Source organism: Pocillopora verrucosa, chromosome 1 (genome assembly GCF_036669915.1).
Source record: "Pocillopora verrucosa isolate sample1 chromosome 1, ASM3666991v2, whole genome shotgun sequence".
In the NCBI taxonomy this organism is placed as follows: domain Eukaryota; kingdom Metazoa; phylum Cnidaria; class Anthozoa; order Scleractinia; family Pocilloporidae; genus Pocillopora; species Pocillopora verrucosa.
Window position 1 is genome coordinate 10,618,103 of NC_089312.1, and position 18,141 is coordinate 10,636,243.

The 18,141-nt window shown below is 37.3% G+C and overlaps 1 protein-coding gene across 1 annotated transcript; it reads left to right on the top strand.

Annotated features, from left to right (window-relative positions):
* On the top strand, nt 1–18,121 carry LOC131780585 (uncharacterized). The gene is made up of 14 exons (XM_066169838.1): nt 1–81; nt 2,401–2,562; nt 7,552–8,076; nt 8,588–8,696; nt 10,105–10,230; nt 10,811–10,871; nt 11,047–11,696; nt 12,116–12,208; nt 13,586–13,678; nt 13,922–14,095; nt 14,267–14,364; nt 15,076–15,209; nt 15,582–15,640; nt 18,068–18,121. Exons 3-13 carry the CDS (start codon nt 7,577–7,579, stop codon nt 15,623–15,625), a joined length of 2,082 nt encoding a protein of 693 aa, XP_066025935.1. The 5' UTR covers nt 1–81; nt 2,401–2,562; nt 7,552–7,576; the 3' UTR covers nt 15,626–15,640; nt 18,068–18,121.
* Nucleotides 18,122–18,141: the final 20 nt, after the last annotated feature.

Below are 18,141 nucleotides of genomic sequence, written 5' to 3' on the forward strand. Positions count from 1 at the left end.
AAAAATATTGGTAATTTTTGTTTCTCAGGCAGGGCGGACTGTCGGGCAAGAAAAGTTTGGATTATTAAATCCTTAACCAAGGTAAGCGACCTACACTGTGAGTAATGTACATCAGTATGGCAGTTCAAAAACAACGTGTAAAAACAAAAAAAACAGGGCAATTTGATGCAGAAGCTACCATCATTTTCGAGAATCATCTTAATTTTTAGTTGGAATTGTAAAAGTCATGATCAGAAATATACATTGGTTTAATTGCTGCAATCTTTGATTCCACTTTCGTGCGTGTAATGGGCTCATTTACTTGAACGAAAACTTTCACGCAGGCTGAGTACACAACATCTAATGGGAAAAGAATTCAACGTGGCAATGCCTTGAGGTTTCTGATAATTGATGATGATTTGTTTAATCAGAGGGAGACCATACTATGGGTGTATCGTCAAATGATGCATACGATAGAAATGTACAAAAAAAAAAAAAGTAAGCGGCGATTTCGAATAAAGCTCTAACTGGATAAGATTTTCAACGCATCGTGGTCTAGAAACCTTCATTACGCAAAACCAAATGTCAATTAATGAAGGTTTTCTGCCTCTCCGACAAGTTTAAATGGCGTTTTTTTCTAATGACTTCCGACTTTTGGCTCAATGCGTAATAGAGTGTGAATAGGCTCCATCAGTGCTACAGAGCACGTGAGATTCGAGGCGGTAAGCAAGCGAGCGTGCGAGGGGCCTATGAGGGGTCAAGAAGCTTTATTTTAAGTTGGAGCTCTAAATTCTTAGTCCATGCACAATTATATATATCCGGAGAAAACAAGACAATTCGATATCAAAGCTCCTATCATTATCGAGAGTCATTATCGTTTTATCACCATGAATTTCTGTTATTTGAAGGAATTTTCTCTTCTGCAATCTAAAATTTTTGACGAAAATTTCCAGTAGAATTTTTACTCCTCCTTTCAACTTCATAAAAATTCTTGAATAGTGGATAGGGTAAGTTTTTTTTTTCCTAACTGTGTTTTGTGGTCAGTCCATAGAGTTAAAACCACTCAAGTAGACCTGAGGATAATCTTTCGAGTAAAATTTAATCCATTCATGTTCCCAAAATCAATGGTAGTGGTTTTTTTGAGGGATGTTTTTCGTACTTTCATTGGCCAATAATGGATAAAAATGGTGATTTTTATGCTTATTTAAAATACCCCTCTTAAAAGATTAACCTGCATGTTTTAGGTGGCTACGACACCATTTCTCTTTGATGACCGCTTACTGCAGGTTCGACTAAATGCAGCCCCTATTCTATTCTTAAAGCTGCTAAAACCAGTCGTGGCTTGTTAGGATATATGATTGTGCTCAATCCGACCTCAAAAAGACAGGGACACAACCCTGTGGTTTCCACAGTGTTGGGATGTGCGATAAATTTGGTTAAATATCAGTTTTACATTTGTCACATTGCACGGAATATCTCAGCTTTTTAATAGATTCTCTGGAAATTAATTTATCTTTGCCAGGCCTGCAGAAACCTACTTCAGGAAAAGATTCCCTCCATGAGAAACCTAGCCAAAATTCATTGTAGAACTGACTTCACAAATTCAGAAAATTCTCCAAACACCCTTGCACCACTGATACTAAAAAGTGTTACAAGTGAAAGATCGATTAGCAGGGATGAGGTTTAAACACCATTGATGTTTATTTGAGAAACACAATTCGACCATCACGGTCTATAGGAAGTACTAGCACAAATAGTGAGCTTATTTCTTGAATTCTAAAACTCTCACCGTTACATTTACTTTTGTACAGTATGTCAGGTTTCAAGACGCCCCTTGGTGATAACTTAACCCATATAACCACTGACTTATTCGAGAGATTTTGAAAAACTCAAAATTTACAGACTACTTCTCTAAAATGAGACATAATAAGGTTAAAAAATTACGATCGGAAGGAGACAAATTGGTCTAATGGCTGACCTGGCGGATGGCAATTAATTGAATTCATGCACCATTCCTCGCTAATTCGATTCATTTGGCCCTAGGAAAAAAATCAAGGTCGCAAGGTCGCCAAACAAGTACAGCAGCTAGTTTCGACTCAAGTATTTAGGCTTTTTCCCACTCTTACATCTTCCTTATACTTAACAGCAGTTAAACAGGCTGTTTAAAAATCATGATTACAAACAAAAAAACTTAAAGTAGTATTGAGTAAGATTTATTTCATGTGCTTTGGGGCGAGAGACAGTACCATTTGTATTGTTTGTTATTTGTTAAGTACTCTAGAGTCGACAAATAATATGAAGCAAAGGTCAAGATTACTTATCATAACCAGAACAATCTACCCTATCTTTCATAAGATCTGATTATAATAGTTGGCATTACTTAACAAAAATCATTGTCCTGCTTTGTTTCGTTTTTTTCAGGTATCACAAAAAGTCACGCTAATTCGCCCCAATTGGAGTGAATTCATATAAAAATATTGGTTGATTTATAAAGTCTCAAACACTTGCAGTTAATCGTCTGTGCCGCTCAGTCAGGTCAGATGCCTGATTAAAAGAGTTTGGATCATCGAATCTTTAACCAAGGTAAGCGACCTACATTATGAAACGTGAACTTCGTTTAATAACGTATTTCACTGGTCCTTTTCGCAGTTAAAAGAGTATAGTGTAAAACCAAAAAATGAGGGTAAGAAATATTGATTGACTTGATTGCTAAATCTTTGATTCCGCCTTGGTGCTTACAAAGGGTTCATTTACTTGAATTAAAGCGTTCACGCAGGCTGAGTACATATCTCGTGGGAAAAGTAGTCAAAATGAGCATACCTGGAGATTTAATTTCTGAACCAGATGGTTTGTGTAATTACAGGCAGACCACCCTATAAGGGGGGCCTAATGTGATGCAGCTATAGAAATGTAAAAAACAAAGTGAGTGGCGATGGGGAATATAGCGCTGAATTATAAGATTTTCAACGTATCGAAGTTGGGAAACTTTTATTAGGCGAAACAAAAGGTTATCGAATAGAGGTTTTCTGCCTCTCTGAGAAGTTTAAATGATGTTTTTTTCTGATCACCCCCGACGTTTGACTTGATGCGTAATGGGCTACGAGTAGGCTCATTAGCGCTGCGGCAAGAGATACAGTGCACGTGAGATTCGAGGCGGTTAGCGAAGCGAGCGTGCGAAAGGCCTATGAGGGGTCAAGAAGCTTCATTTTAAGTTGGAGTTCTAAATTCATAGTTAAAAAAAATTTATGAAACCAAAAACTCAGGGCGATTCCATATAAAAACTACTACCTTTATCGAGAATCATTACCACCTTAAGTTGGAGTTGTAAGGAATCTTTGATTCCACCTTCGCACGCGTACTTGAGTAAAAGCTTTCGCACAGTACAGCAGCTAGTCATTTCGAGTTGAGTATAAAAGCCTTTTTCCACTTTTTTACCCCCTACCCTCTTTCTAACTCTACCTCTGAGATTCCACTTCCATAGCATTTTTCCTGGCGAACATCGATGAGACAAAAAAGAGGTCTCACCGGCAGACTTAACGCGAACAAAATAAAATTCGAATTTATCAATAAGGATGTGTTTGTTTATCGTAGTGGAAATGACTAATTTGTTTTCATGCGTAAAAATCGTGTCTTTCGAGTGTCACGTAATATTACGTCATGCATGCAACATGTGATAGCATTGCTGGAAGCATGAATCCCTTGGTTCAATAAACAAAACAGCAAGAATCCTGTTCTACCGCAAATTAACATATCGTGCTACAAACAAAAACTCTGTTTTTAAGTATTATGTTTAATTAATTTCATGTGCACTTGTGGTGAGAGAAGGCGCCATTTTCATTGTCTGTCTTTTGTTGCGTACACTAGATTTAACTATTGAAGTTTAAGGTCAAGATTGCCTTTCATAAGCAACTTAATTTGCGCTACCTACCATAGATAGATAATCTATATTTTACCCACGGACAATTCATCAGCCATAAAAACATTCAAATATATAAACGTGCATTGAATGGATAAGATACTATAAAAAATATACTTTAAGTACTAACCTAACTAAAGCTGCTTTCCACGAATGCCGTTCCTGAACGTACTTCTTCAATTAAACGCTTAAATACCCCAACGGATTCTGCTTGTCTTATGTCACGAGGAGGTCTGTTCCAAAGAATGGCGCCACTATAGATATTTTTGTAACAGTTTGTGCGCGGCAAAGGAATATTAAGCTTATTCTCAGAGTCTCTTCGGTTATACGCAGTTTCTCGCCTTTCAAATTTAGAACATAAATAATCTAGAGCTAAACCGTGCAGAGACTCGTAGACCATTATGGCTCTTTGTATCTGCTGCTTGGAAGCTAGGTTTTTCCATCTCAGGACCTCAAACAAGTGACCAGGATCGGCGTTATAATTTGAATAAGTCAAAACACGGGTGCTCTGTTTTGTGGTTTCTGTACCCTGTTCGGCAAAGTTATCCCTCAGTTTCCCCAAACAACATGATTACAATAGTCAAAATGTGGCTGAATCAGAGCTTGATATATTAGAAGCAAAGTCGCTTGAGGGGCAAGGTGCCTTATTCGTTTTATAGCCCAAATGCCAGAAGCGACTTTCTTTGTTAGTTTATCGATGTGACTGCTCCAGTCGAGTTTGTTATCGATGGCCACTCCGAGTGATTTTGCCATGGTTTTGCGGTGGTTTTGCAGATAAAATATAACAGTGAGCAGAAGGGGACAATGAAGTATAAAAGTTATTATCATTATCGAGAATCAGTACCATTTTAAGCTGGAAATGTAATCAATCTTTGATTCCACCTTCGTGCGCGCAGAGGGCTTATTTACTTCGATAAAAGCTCTCGCGTCTGCTGAGTAACTTTACACAAACGTTTTTTCGTGCGAAAAAATCATCACACTCTCAGTACCGAGTAGTTGCTGGATACTGATGTTTCGTCTGATTCGAAATGTGTCCCATGCAATTGTTAATTGATGACAAGGGTCACCGTGTTCGGTATGTGTTGGGATTGAAGTCAGTGTCAATCAATAGATTTATTTCAGAGGGCCTTACGATCGTAATGAAGTGCCCTTTCCTGAAAGATACACTATAGAGAGTTTGTTCTCTGTATGGCCGTCAATACGAGAGAGTCTTATAGATTTGCCTGCAAGTTGCAGCTCACAGATTTGCTGTTATCAAAGTAAACTTCCATTTTTTTTATCGTTTTATAAAAAATAGTAGGAAGCATTTTGAAGTTTCTAACAAAAAAAAAAGCGTCAATAAGAAATCGAGCAAAAAGCTGATAACCATGTAACTCGGTTGACGAAATGTGACGAGGAGCCATGTAGCATCTGAATTTGAAGAATAATCTCAGACGAGCTGTTAATACTTAAGCTTACATAACCTGGAAGTATTATAAAGATCGATGTGTATATATCTAATCATCTTATAATTTGTTGACAGTGTTTTATCTCTTTTTCAAGCACTAAGCCTACTCAGGGGAAGGTCAAATCTCTCTAATAGTTAATATGGTTCCTTACAGCTTATGTGTTTTTCGCAGCTTGCTCAGTAAGAACAGATAGTATAAGAGCTACAATACTGTGTCCGCAGTACTGATGGGGAACATACCAATCAGTGCAGTATAGCAAATGTGTCAAGTGCAAGCGGATGCATTGTCAGATTGAAACTCGCGCAGAGTTTTCGGTCACATTTCGGTTCGTTCAAACTTAAACTAACATCTGGTGAATTCCAGTGAGGCCTTTCTGTTCGCAGATTAAGTAATTGACGTTTTATTTTTTTATTTTGTTCGGTAGGGAGGCAAAAAAAAGCTATCTTTATCTTCATGTTCGCTTCTAAACTATTGGACAAAGTAGATAAAATATCGTAAAATCTAAAAGGTGGAAAGATATCTTTTTCATTATGAACTGTGCAGTCAAACTATTATTTTCGAAGAAATTGGATGATAAGTAATAATATCTCGATCGATTCAATTAGGTATGCGTGGAGCTTAGAATAAAAAAAGAAAAAAGGTAAGGTTATTCATTTGTTTTAAAACGTCTTATTTCGAAAAAACAACAAAAACAAAAAAAATTAAAACAGGAAAGAAGGAAAAGGAGAAAACAGTTCAAAGGTGTCAATAATTTGCAGTTTGCTTATTGCACCTGCAATCAATAATCTCCCCAACGGCATCAACATTCATTTCTATTGATCCATAAGGACATTTTTAAAAGAGCTAGATAGTACTCTACTCATTAGTAGCGCTTACGTCAGCAGTAACCCGTCGGTAACTTTTTTACGGCCTCGATATTTTGTCACTATACATCACTGATTGGGGAAAATGAAGTATGAAAGCATCCGTAGTATGCATGATCAAAATTTCAATCCGAACTTAAAATCCTGATATGCTGCTAAGACCTCTCCTGACTGAGAACAACGTCGAAATTTTACAGAAGCCTTTTAAAGTTTTCAAGAGGTAAAGAGTGCTGACCACAGCCTTCGGAAGGGTAATGCAGCTCCCTCTCCTGTTTAGCTCCAATGACTTTCATTTCTGTTGGTTGTGATCAGGGCAATGCAACGGATTGAGACTAGCGAGTGGCAATTAGTTGACAAGACCAGTTTCGAAGGGAGAATTAGGTAGTCACGTTCGGCGCGCTAACCTAACATTTCGATGAAATTCCTCAGAGCACAGACTCAGTTCAGGGGAGCGTTGTTGTTTGGAAAGCCACGCCAAAGTGCTCTTTATCTCAACAACAATCGTAAGTTGATAGAAACTTTTACCTTTTTTACTGCATTGTTTGAATCCTTCTCTTGAACAATTTTTTTTTTCGCGATACATTTGATGGTGCGTTTCCAACATTTGTCTTATTTCTGTGTACGATCAATAATTCGTCTCGAGTTCCGTTTTACCGATAAAAGTTCAAAGAAGAGGTTAAGGTTTTCTTCATTTAACGAAATGTGAAAAGTCGCACAATAAATAACAGGTTTTGAGTTAGGCAGAACTTGAATACATGACGCTTACATAGGAACAGACGAAACGATCTAGGCCACAAGTGCACCTCCCACGAATGATCTAAAAAAAAACGACTACAACTCAGGCTTCGATACAATCCATCGATCTTGTCGAAGATCAACTTTCATTTAATCCTAGGTACCTTTCGAGGGTTATAATTTTGAATGCTACCAAAACTGGGCTAGGACTACGCTGTTTGAAAAAAATTGGCTTAAATCTTGCAAGTTTTATATTTGCTACAAGAATCAATCCACTAAACCTTGACCCAATCTTTGGGAACATTCTCTAAAAAACTATCAGCATAAAACTCAGATATTTCCTAAACTTCTCTGCTATGCGATTGTAAGTTTTTGAAGAAAATTTCCGGCAAAATAGCTGCCTCTCTTTTCAACCTTATAAAAATTCTTGAATAGTAGGTAGGGTGGGTTCTATTGCTTGATTTTGTTTTGCTCTCAAACCCTCCAGGTGTTATTGCTAAAATAGTATTAGTTACTTGGTTTGAAAAAGTGAATCAATATAATTATAACTATTACAACTTCCTTTTTTGTTGCAGTTCCGTATATCATGATTTTCTTTATTTCTTGTTAGGCTGTTAGGGTTTGCGGATGTGAACATGGAGTTCGAGAAAAATCGTCAAAGAGGCTTATCACACCTGCAGCAATTTTCCTTTGGAGTGGGGCACGTGATTAATGACAACACTCGCCGCATGTTGCATTCATTCCGAATGATTTTTCTCATGAGAGTTGTTGGCATTTCTGCAACCAATGCCGGCTTAATTTCCTCTTACAATTATTTTGCCGGTGGAATCCTTTTTGCTCCAGTAGCAGGGTTTTTATGTGATAAGATTAAAATTCCGGTTCTGTCACGCAGGCATGGAAAGAGAAAATCGTGGCATTTGATTGGAACTATAGCAGCAGCTATTGGTATTCCACTCTTTTTCAGCAAATGTTTTGTTTGTGGCAAAGGAACCAGCGAGTGGCCGGTGTTGTTGTATTACTTTTTGATTGCCACAATGATCTCATTTTCCATCAACTTCGTTGACATATCGCACTTGTCGATCATTCCGGTTTTGGCAAAGGATCAGAGAGAGGCCGCTAAGCTTTCTTCTTTAAGGTTTGGAAAATTTTTTTGATAACTAAAATTATTTGCATGTTAAGACAAGCTGAAAAGTTTTTTTTAGCCTAAGAGTCAGGTTAGGTCAAAACGGTGGTGTTCATAGCGCGGCCTTCACGGGAGCGCGAAGTGTGACGAGTAGATACACTCTCCCTGCCTCACAAATTGTGACCGGAGAAATCAGTCAAAAGCCGAATTATCGGGCTGGACATTAGTGTTTTTTGTGGCCTAGCTTGAGATATGATGTCAATGAATTTGCGTCATTGTAATTTTTTTAACTGCCCCATTGCGCACTCTGATTTTCCCGGGTTTTTCACTGTCCGTATATCAGCATGACGGTTTAATCTTCATTTTGCTTCAGAGAACTCTTCATTATCTAGTTCCATCTTCCCTGAAGTTTCGGAGAAGTTGGTTTCGTTTCAGAAACAGTTGCACCTAATCACTTATCAGTAGATATTTAGGGTGCTCTCACCTCTTCAAAGCTAACATGCAATTGACCTTTTACTTACAGAACTGCTTTCATGTATTTAACTGGCGTCGTTTGTTACCTTGTGGCATGGCTGATTCTTGGACAAGATGGCCGTGATCAGTTATCAAAAGAAAGCTCAATGGATTTTATGGTAATTAGTAACTCCTTACTTCTATTGTTGCTATTTCCCCATCTGCTTCCTTCCTGCGTTTCTCCCACATCTTTTCATTTCTTTCTCTCTAACTTCCTTTTTTCATGACTATTCTCCCTGAAAGTTCCTTCAGCTGAGACGCTGAGCATCGCGGATGATCAAGCCGATATGCTTCTGGTAGATGGGTTCATGTCCAAAATTTTTCTTGAAACAAATAGATATTTCAAACAAAATCCCAAATTCCTTATAGATGAGACTAGCAATAAGTAATTGTTTAACTTTGCAACTTTACGAACTCGTTTTTCGTTCAAGGGATCCTTCTATGATCAATGTCATGGCATCACATGGGATCACCATTTGCACCTATATGTGCAAACTTATTTATGGGGTATTATGAGAACCAATGGCTAAATGATTTTAAAGATTTAAGGTTCTGCTTTGTCCTAGATATGTGAATGACACTTTTAGAACGAACAGGAATTACGTTTTATGTTACCTAAACGCCAGACACCTCAATATTAGGTTTTCTTTCGAAACACAGTCTAATAGGAAATGTCCAATCTCAGACGTTTTGGCGGGAAATTAGGAAGATTCTTGTGTTCTTTCCATTTATCATAAGAACACCCACACTTGGCTTTTAACAAATTTCCTCAGTTTTACTCATTTCAAATATAAGATAGGTCTCATTTACACGTTGGTAAATAGAATTTTGAGGATAATTAGTACAACTTCTAGCATGAAAAAATATTTTTAAAACCTTTCTAAAACTCTTTAACGCAACTCTTTTCCTTCTTACCTAACTGAAAAAATCATATCAACCTATAAAAGCAAATTTGCTTCGCAACAACCTCGAGCTTGATGTGACCCTTCTATGCAGAGCCGTGTGGTTAATAACACTAAGTTGCAGACTTCCTATAGGTGACTTTTCTAGCATCGCACGTAACAAATTAACATGGCTATCAAAAACATTTGGAAAGACCTTAACATAAGGATTGTCTTCACTTCATTAAAACTTGAGAGTTGTTTTAGCTTTAAAGATCTAATTTCGGATCCCTGGCTATTTATCAATTTACTTCAGCGGAATGTAACTAATTGTAAGCACAAGTGTTCAACATAGTGTTGTGAGACTTTAGACTCAGCTAGGACAGTTTATTGGCTAAAACGTTAGGGAGGCGTAGCACATTGGCCATTTGCAAACCGAGCTGAATGCTCAGATGTAACATATTGACTGTCATTTTTCTTTTTCGCTTAGATTCCAAGTGTTACATTGGCGCGCGCTATTGTTTTATTCACCATTGTAATGTTTCTAATTTCAAATGTTGTATTCTCTTTAAAATTACAAATAGAAATCACTAATGTCCATCACTGAACAGACTTGATTGCAGTTGTGATGTCTGTTCATCTTCAGGTGATAGCTCTCATCCTAACAGGAGTAGGACTGGTGTGCTCTGGTATTTTCCATGTTGGAACTAAAGAACCTCCAGACGATTCACCAGCAGAGAGGAAGCTGTCTCATTCGATTGCAGATTATGTGGTAAATTTTGGTTACACAAGAGCAACAGCTAAAAGAAACCTTGTTTTCCCCATCAGTTCAACTTACAGTTCTTTGCAATTAATCACATGATCAATTATCAATTCAATCATTAATCATTAATGTTAATGGAGGCAGGCAGCCAATTCAATGCTCTTACTAATACCATTGGTCGATACGTTCACTATGATTTATGGAAACTGGGTTGACGTGAACACTTAAGCTGACGCTCGATTTTAGATTTGAATTTCGCAAAAAGTTTCCTTGGTTTTCATTTCAACTTTTGGACTTTTTTGTTGCAAAGTGTTGTATCAATGCAATTTAATAAGTTTATTATATCCCTTTTGAAAGAGTTGGATTTAGACCGGTTATTACGACTATTCGTCGTCTTCAAGCCTCACTCCCTGAGCGTCTCGTTGCCTAGTTCGGGTGAGATACCAACAATCATATCGGGTGAGATACCGACAAACACCAAGTGGGCATGAATAAATATTCAAATATTGAGTGAAATGTGCGCATCATTGCTAGTGATCTCATTCAAAATGATATTGTGTATTGATGTACTGCTTCGTATCTCTCGTAGAGAAAAACCTCCTTCATGCCATCAGTTGGTCTCTTACAGTCAGTCCTGTATTTTGAAGGATGTGAGTTGTCATTCATCGTTTACTAACTTGACTTGTTTTGCTTTCAGCAAAGTTTCCTTTGATTTTCTTCCTCGATATCTTCATCTCAATTTTACAGCTTTTCAGTGGCTAATCGATAGTTTCGAAGTCTTCCTGTTTATGAAGAGCCTCGTTTTCATTTTTTATTTTCTCACAGATCAGCAGCGAAAGGAAAATATCCTAGATAAATTCATTCACAGTCTGCGATCATTGGAAAACAATAATCCAACCAACCAGCAATTATGTGAAGAACAAACCAGCCCTGTCAGAAAAAGCAGTTTCTTTGACCAATTTTTTGAAGCCATATTAGCAGGACATGACAGTAACGAAGCTGCGGAAAGTAAGACCATAGAAAAAGAGGCTCATGATCCGACACCGAACTTGACTGTTACCCCAGTGGCAGTCACAAGTGAGGATGACTTCACGTTCGTAAAGACGTTGCCAAAAGAGCGAAAAATAAGCCTTATGATGAGCATCTTTAATAGGCTGACGACAAAACAAGAAGATTCTGCAGGAGAGAGCGATTTAAAGAAAGACGATTACAGAACTTTGGATGATATAGGCGAAGGGGATGGCCGAGGAATGATGGAAAAGACACAACAAAACTCAGAAATAGATAACCAAGGGCACAAACTGACCCCTGCTGTTGACCTTGAAGAATTTGAAACAGAATCCAGCCAACATTCTCCGGATGTTAGCAAAGATGATAGAAAATCTCTGCCATCTGTTGCTTCTGATATTGAATCCACTCCTCTACAAAAAGCAAAGACAGCGAGAGCCTGGTTCAAGGATCCTCATTTGTATAAGGTAACTTAAATTAAAGAAAGGGAATGTTTCGACAAAAAATGAGAACTTTTCCACTGCCATTGCCACTGGCATTGATATTGGCATTGGCATTAGTATTAGCATTGCCATTGCCATTGCCATTACCAATGCCATTGCTGGGAGTACAATTGCGATATCTAAAGTTTTTTTTAAAACCGCTTGTTGTGATACTGCCGATAAATGATTCGGGTTTTTTTCGCGTATTGGGAAACTGTGCCTTCTGCTTCAAGAACCACCCGAGGCAGGCTGAGAGCAGTATCCACGACCTTTAGTACATTTTTGCCCATAAGGACGCTATTGGACAGTGAATAAAATATGTTCACCGATGCAAGAAATTTTTAAAATTTCCTGAATGGATTGGTGTGAGCTTCTAAAAATGTGGTTTATTATTTTCTTTTCAGGTTGCCATTATTTACTCGTGCACGAAGAGTTTACAGAGTGTGCTCTTTTCTTATTTGCCCCTGCTCCTCACCGACGAACTGAAGTTTGGAAAAGTATGAAAACATTTTTGAGCAAATTTAATTGATCATTTTCTAGGTTTAAAAAATACTGAAAGTCATACTTGATCTTCTATAAAGGTTAACCAAATATCTTGTGACTCATCTACCCTAGTTTCCTTGCTTTCTCCTTTCTCAGTCAGCGCATCAGCTTCATAACAAGTCTGTTGAAGAGATAAACAGACAGACAGACAGAACAACCATTTTGAAAAACATAGTACCCAGTTGAAACTGTTTAGGCTTGCCCGTAAATTAAACTTCCCGAATCGTTTTCCAAACAAAGCTCCTGGAAAAATTTACTTTATCAATGCTCCACACCTGGTAAGAGTGGAAAAAGTTAAATGCGAAGAAAGCTCCTTGATGTTTTCAAATATTATCAGGTTCTACTTTTAAAAAACTTGTATCTCGCCTATCCGAGAAAATCACGACTCGCGGATCCCATTGCACATAAATTGCCAGTTGGTATTCCCGGAAGAGGTATGGACTCAATAAATTGCTTCTCATGACAGAAAGAAAATCTAGTTAAGGAGTCTCCATGGGGTTTTTGACCGCACAGATCTGGGTGCCAACATAGCACGAGCTTTAAAAGTCTCAACATGCAAAACAAGCATGGCGGCTCGATACGATCGCACGATTTTTATTGGAAAACGTGTGTTTAAAAAAGTTTATCACGATTCAATTTTTATGTGATGGAATATAGGGTTTCCAGCTACTGCACTCGTAATATTCAAAGGCCTTCTTCGCCTGGAAAAAAATTCAACCGAAAAGAAAACGCCGTGGGAAAGATTGCCAAAAGGCGACAGATTCGAAAGTCTACGCATGCTCAGATACGGATCTTGGCGAGGTCTCATTCTATTACGTAATGTTTTGCGACAAAGAAAATAAGGAAATTTCGAGTAAGATTTATTGCGTTTCCTTCGTTTGAATTTCCTAAGATTTCATTGTGATCGATCGTTAAAAATATTTGTGCCCTTCGTAGTGCCTGTTAATAGAAAAAAATTATTGTCGGCTTTTAAATGATCGGCAGGGAAATTTTCACAAATTGTGAAAAATTTGGAGATATTCCACCAAAGCAAATTGAAGGAAATCAAAGGCAAAGTCAAATTATTGATGGTAAGCGCCTTCCTTCATGGAGCCTTAGCTTAGTAACAAAAATCAATCTGATAATATTTACTACAGCAAACATATGCGATAGTCCGAACCTTGCTCATTGCCTTACCGTTAGCTTTCAGTGACCTTGAAAAGCGAAAACATAAAAATTTCCTAAAAAAACATGACGCGTGCCAACATTGAGCAAAAACCTTATGGAAACTCCATAAAACATGTATAAGATTGACATTTTCCATAACCCCAGAGTTCTGTGCTTTTTCATAGGAAGCGATTGCCAATATACCATTAATAGCGTTAGTAAGTGCCACGTTGTCAACTGAAATTTCAAGGAGACTCTCGAGAAAAGTGGGAAACAAGGTAATTGATACCAAGATGATTAATGACAATATTATGTCGGATATTGTACAATAACAATAATCTTTTCCTTTAAATTCTATTTCTGTGCATAATGAGGGCTACATCCGGTAAAGAAAATCGTTGATCCTAAGCGATATTGAAAGTATATCACCATATAAGAATGTCATGCACCTTTTTGAGTATGTTTCTCCACGAATATTGTTTCATGTCAGTGCTCTTCTAAAGCTCTTCATCTTGTTTCAGTGGACATTCACTGCGGCTGCTGCAACTGTGATTGGATCGTGTGCATGGTTTTTAAATATTACCCAGTCGACAAGAGTTTCTACTTACCCAGCTGTTATTCTACTGGGGTTTGGTTCCTCCGCCATGTTTGTGAATGCTCTTGGCTTTGCAACAGAACTTATTGGAGACAATAAAGTAGGTTGAGGTGCTAATTATTTTGTTTATGACATTCAGTGAAAGTTTCATTACCCTTTTCATCACTATTCGTTCGAAGAACACACTACGCATTGTCATAGTTAGTTTATTACAGATTTTTTTCCCATTTAAAATGACTATGAAGCAAGAACATCCTTTATTTCCCTGCAGGGTAGTTCTGGTTTGGTATTTTCTGTCATAGGAACCCTCGCCAACCTGACATTAGGCACTCTGTATATCGTCATACAAGCTTTGTTTCCTAAAGAAAGGTAACCCTAGATTTTTTATAATAATAAGCAATATCACATCGCTCTTTGTTTGTTAATTTTTCTGTTGTCGTAGTCGTTCTTCTCTTCAGCTATTTTTTTCAGTTTCATCTTGCTGTTCATTGGTGTTGTTGTTGGTTTTTTATCATTCATTCTCTTCTAATCCTAGGCCCGTGAATTTCCCGGGTCCTAACTCCGTCGCGTTCAAACTATTAATTCCACCAGCATCCAGATAACACCGTCATAACTAAATCATTGAAATTAGCTTGATCAGGTACCCTTTTTATCAGGAAGTCCCCGTATCTCTTTGTAATCGGCTACAAATATGGTAACTTTGAACTCCTGCTTGATCCACTTTTCAAGTCTCGTTTTAATGGTGCATAATTTCGAAATTGTAGGAGAAAGTGTTCCAAAAATTTGTTAATCAAAGTAATGATCTCATGAAACAACAAGAAAGTAACAGAGGCTCGAGAATAATACAGTATTAATGAAGACTGATGGAGGATTCTCGATGCCTGACATGGTCAGCAATTCGTTTAAGCAAATGAAATGACCATTAAACGTAAATGTTACTTCTCAGTGATAGATTTCTTTTTAGATAACTCAGTCATCGACATCAAGGTATTCGTGCTTATACTCATTTTGAAAAGGGTGATTCTCATCATATTGATTTTTCGCAGCGTAAAAATTGAATTGAAATATTTTATGTTTTAGTGCGTCTACCGATTGCCAAGAGTGTGGAAATTACGTGCGACGTGTGTTCGCATTCGTTCCCAGCTCACTCGCTGCTTTTAGTTTGCTGCTAGTGATTATTTTTCAAGTTCCTCAAATAGTCTGCGGGAAAAAAGGTGAGATGCAGTTTGTTAGCTGACATAAATATAGAGCAGCTACATTCATCACTGAAATACCGCTGTCTTGTAATATAAAACACTAAAACTTGGTTGGGTATCAGCACTGTTAATATTTCCGTTCAAAAAACTTTGTTTGATGCATTGAAGTCAATTTGCCAATATATGTAATGGAGGCTCATCATAACGAGTCTAGATTTTTGCTCGCATAACGCTGAAGCTTTTCAAATAAATCATCTTTCATTTTTAACTTCATATTCTGGCTTTTGACATATGGTGTCAGTAATGTCTTTGAGACGGGAAATACACGCTCTTGAAGCTTATTATAATCATGAAATATTCAGTGTTCTTGTTATTTCCTTCACAAAACAGAAACCGAGAAGGAGACTGAGCCAGACTCAGGTCATACAACCTAGCTGTGATGAACTGTTGTAAGGAAATAAGATATCTGTGCATACTGGGCTGTAAAACTTGATGGCAATTATTGTTACATCTTCAATGTTGTTTTTTCACTGAAAGCAAATTCAATATTGTGTCATTATTATATATCTTTCATTGCTTTTGATAATAACGATTTTAATACAGGGTATAACCCAAAATATTGATAGTACTTGATTCTTGTACGTAGCTAATGTAGCGTGCCAGTTTCAAAGAGGACTTGACTGACAGTATCAGTTTCAGATTAGTGGTAATTGTATGACCCCTAAAATATAACAACACGCAATAACATATGTATTGAGGCGTTTCTTGTAACGTCCGTTTACAGCATGCTTCAATTGACGTTCACTACATGGGAAGTTAAACTTGGGCACACGAACGTGTACATATGTTAGTCACCGTTAAAAAAAGAAGTGTGGGATTTTATCGAATACCAAAGTATTCATTTCGTTTTAGTTACTTATTCTCTTTCCTTTCGACTCTACATTTCTGTTAACTTTACATCTATCATTTCGTAATCGATTTAATCAGTAGTAGATACAACAAGCTCTTTGATTCTTGTGTAGGAGTTCTTTCTCTGGCAATTTTCCTTCCGATTCTCTTTGATTATTCCGAATGGCGACTAAAAAATATTATGTAGGCCGCAATGAGCTGTTTATCTTAGTTAATAAAGCTTGATTTAAGTACGAATTAGCAATAAAATGTAATTCCTTTGGCAGACACGAAGACACCGGCTGTATTATTGTTTGTTAACTTGGTTTTGTCAACTGAGTTGATAATGTAAATTGACCGCCGTAAAGAGTTTCTAATGCTGATGTTTGGAACGTTAGGCCCTCTATCAGAGCGATAACGAAGGGATAACGAAGGGATAACGAAGAGATAACGCCAGTCAGATTTAGAAACTTTTTACAGAGACCAATTTGCTTTATCATTTAGTGAATATCGAAGCGACCTTCGCAGTAATAAACACTTATTTATTCATCACTTCACGGGTTTATTTGCAACCATAGTAATGACCAGCTCTCAGTTGGCTTGTTAGCTCAGATGGTAGAGCTTTCAAATCCCGTACAAGCCTGAATTTTTTTAGGCCTTATTTTCACTGCTGCGTAACTAGTGTTCATTACTGCGAAGATTGCTTCGGTTTTCATTTTTCTATCCGCAATTCACATGTATGTTTCTTCATATATTCACAATTAATTATTATCAACTAGGTTGATAAAACCAACTTATCTCGTTATACACCCTATCAACGCAGCACTTATATATTTGTTTTAGAAACTTACTTCTTTTATATCAATGTTTACCAACATAATATGGGTAATAATATGGCTACACATAATTTTCTTGACTCTTTGTTTTGAACAGTCCAGTACATTCCAACATATGCGTCTGATGTACTCGTGACCTATTTGGGCACGAGTGATTCAAACATTCTTAACTACAAATTGCACTTGCCCGACGGAACTCGTGCAATTTTGTTGCTATTGAAAAATTTACTCCTGCTCATTAACACCTAATTGCACTCGAAATTATGTCAACACCGATACTTATGAGAGCTTATATTTCAGAAACTCTTCAACTGTCAAATGTAAGCCTTAATGTCTTTGAACGGGCTTTGTAATTTTTTTTTCTTTAAATGAACTATCTTAAAAGCACGTTCGAATTCAGTATTTCAGGCGTCTTGACAGCGTTGAAAGCATGGGTCTAAATAAAAGCGATATCGAGTCGGCGACGGTCTTTTGGAGTCAGTTGAATGTGACAAACCTCTGTTATCCAGAACTCGATTATCTGGATCTTCGATTGTCCCGGCGAACTTAATTCTCTGGTTGCACAATCTAAGAACGCGTCATGTTACAGTCAAAATTCTATTATTCTCCATTATCCGGACTTGCGATTACCCGGACTCTCAACTAGTCCGTATAATGGACTATAATGTTTATTTCGGTGATTATAAGATTAAACGAAATTTGCTGTTGACTCACGAAATTCACCTCTAGTTTGCAAAGATTAACTTTCGAGCGCCTAGCCTTGTATCAAATCCAATACTATTCAATGTCATGGTAATCTATGTAATCACTTTATATTTAAAATACTTAATTTCTTTACACTTAAAAGATTAAATTATTTTAGCTACTCAGTGAACGGCGGTCCACGGAATTATTAATTAATCGCAGGAATTATTATAACATGAGGTGTGCTGAGATCGTTTATAAATTATGTTTTTCAAAATAAAAAGTCTGCGCTATGTTTTAATAACGTTAGATTTCTGATATCAGTGAATACTTAAGGGGAACGTTGTTCAGTAGGCCTGTAGCTGTCCGAGTGTACGTGCAAGGTAATTGCATACGTATAAAAGGAAATACGTAACTTGCTGTTAAAGGTCGACTGATTAACTAAGATTTTTTTTTTAATCACTCTAGGTCAATTATGAATCTAATCCATCGCAACCGGTTTTAGTTCACTCGAGCATGGAAGACAATGAAGAGTATTTAGC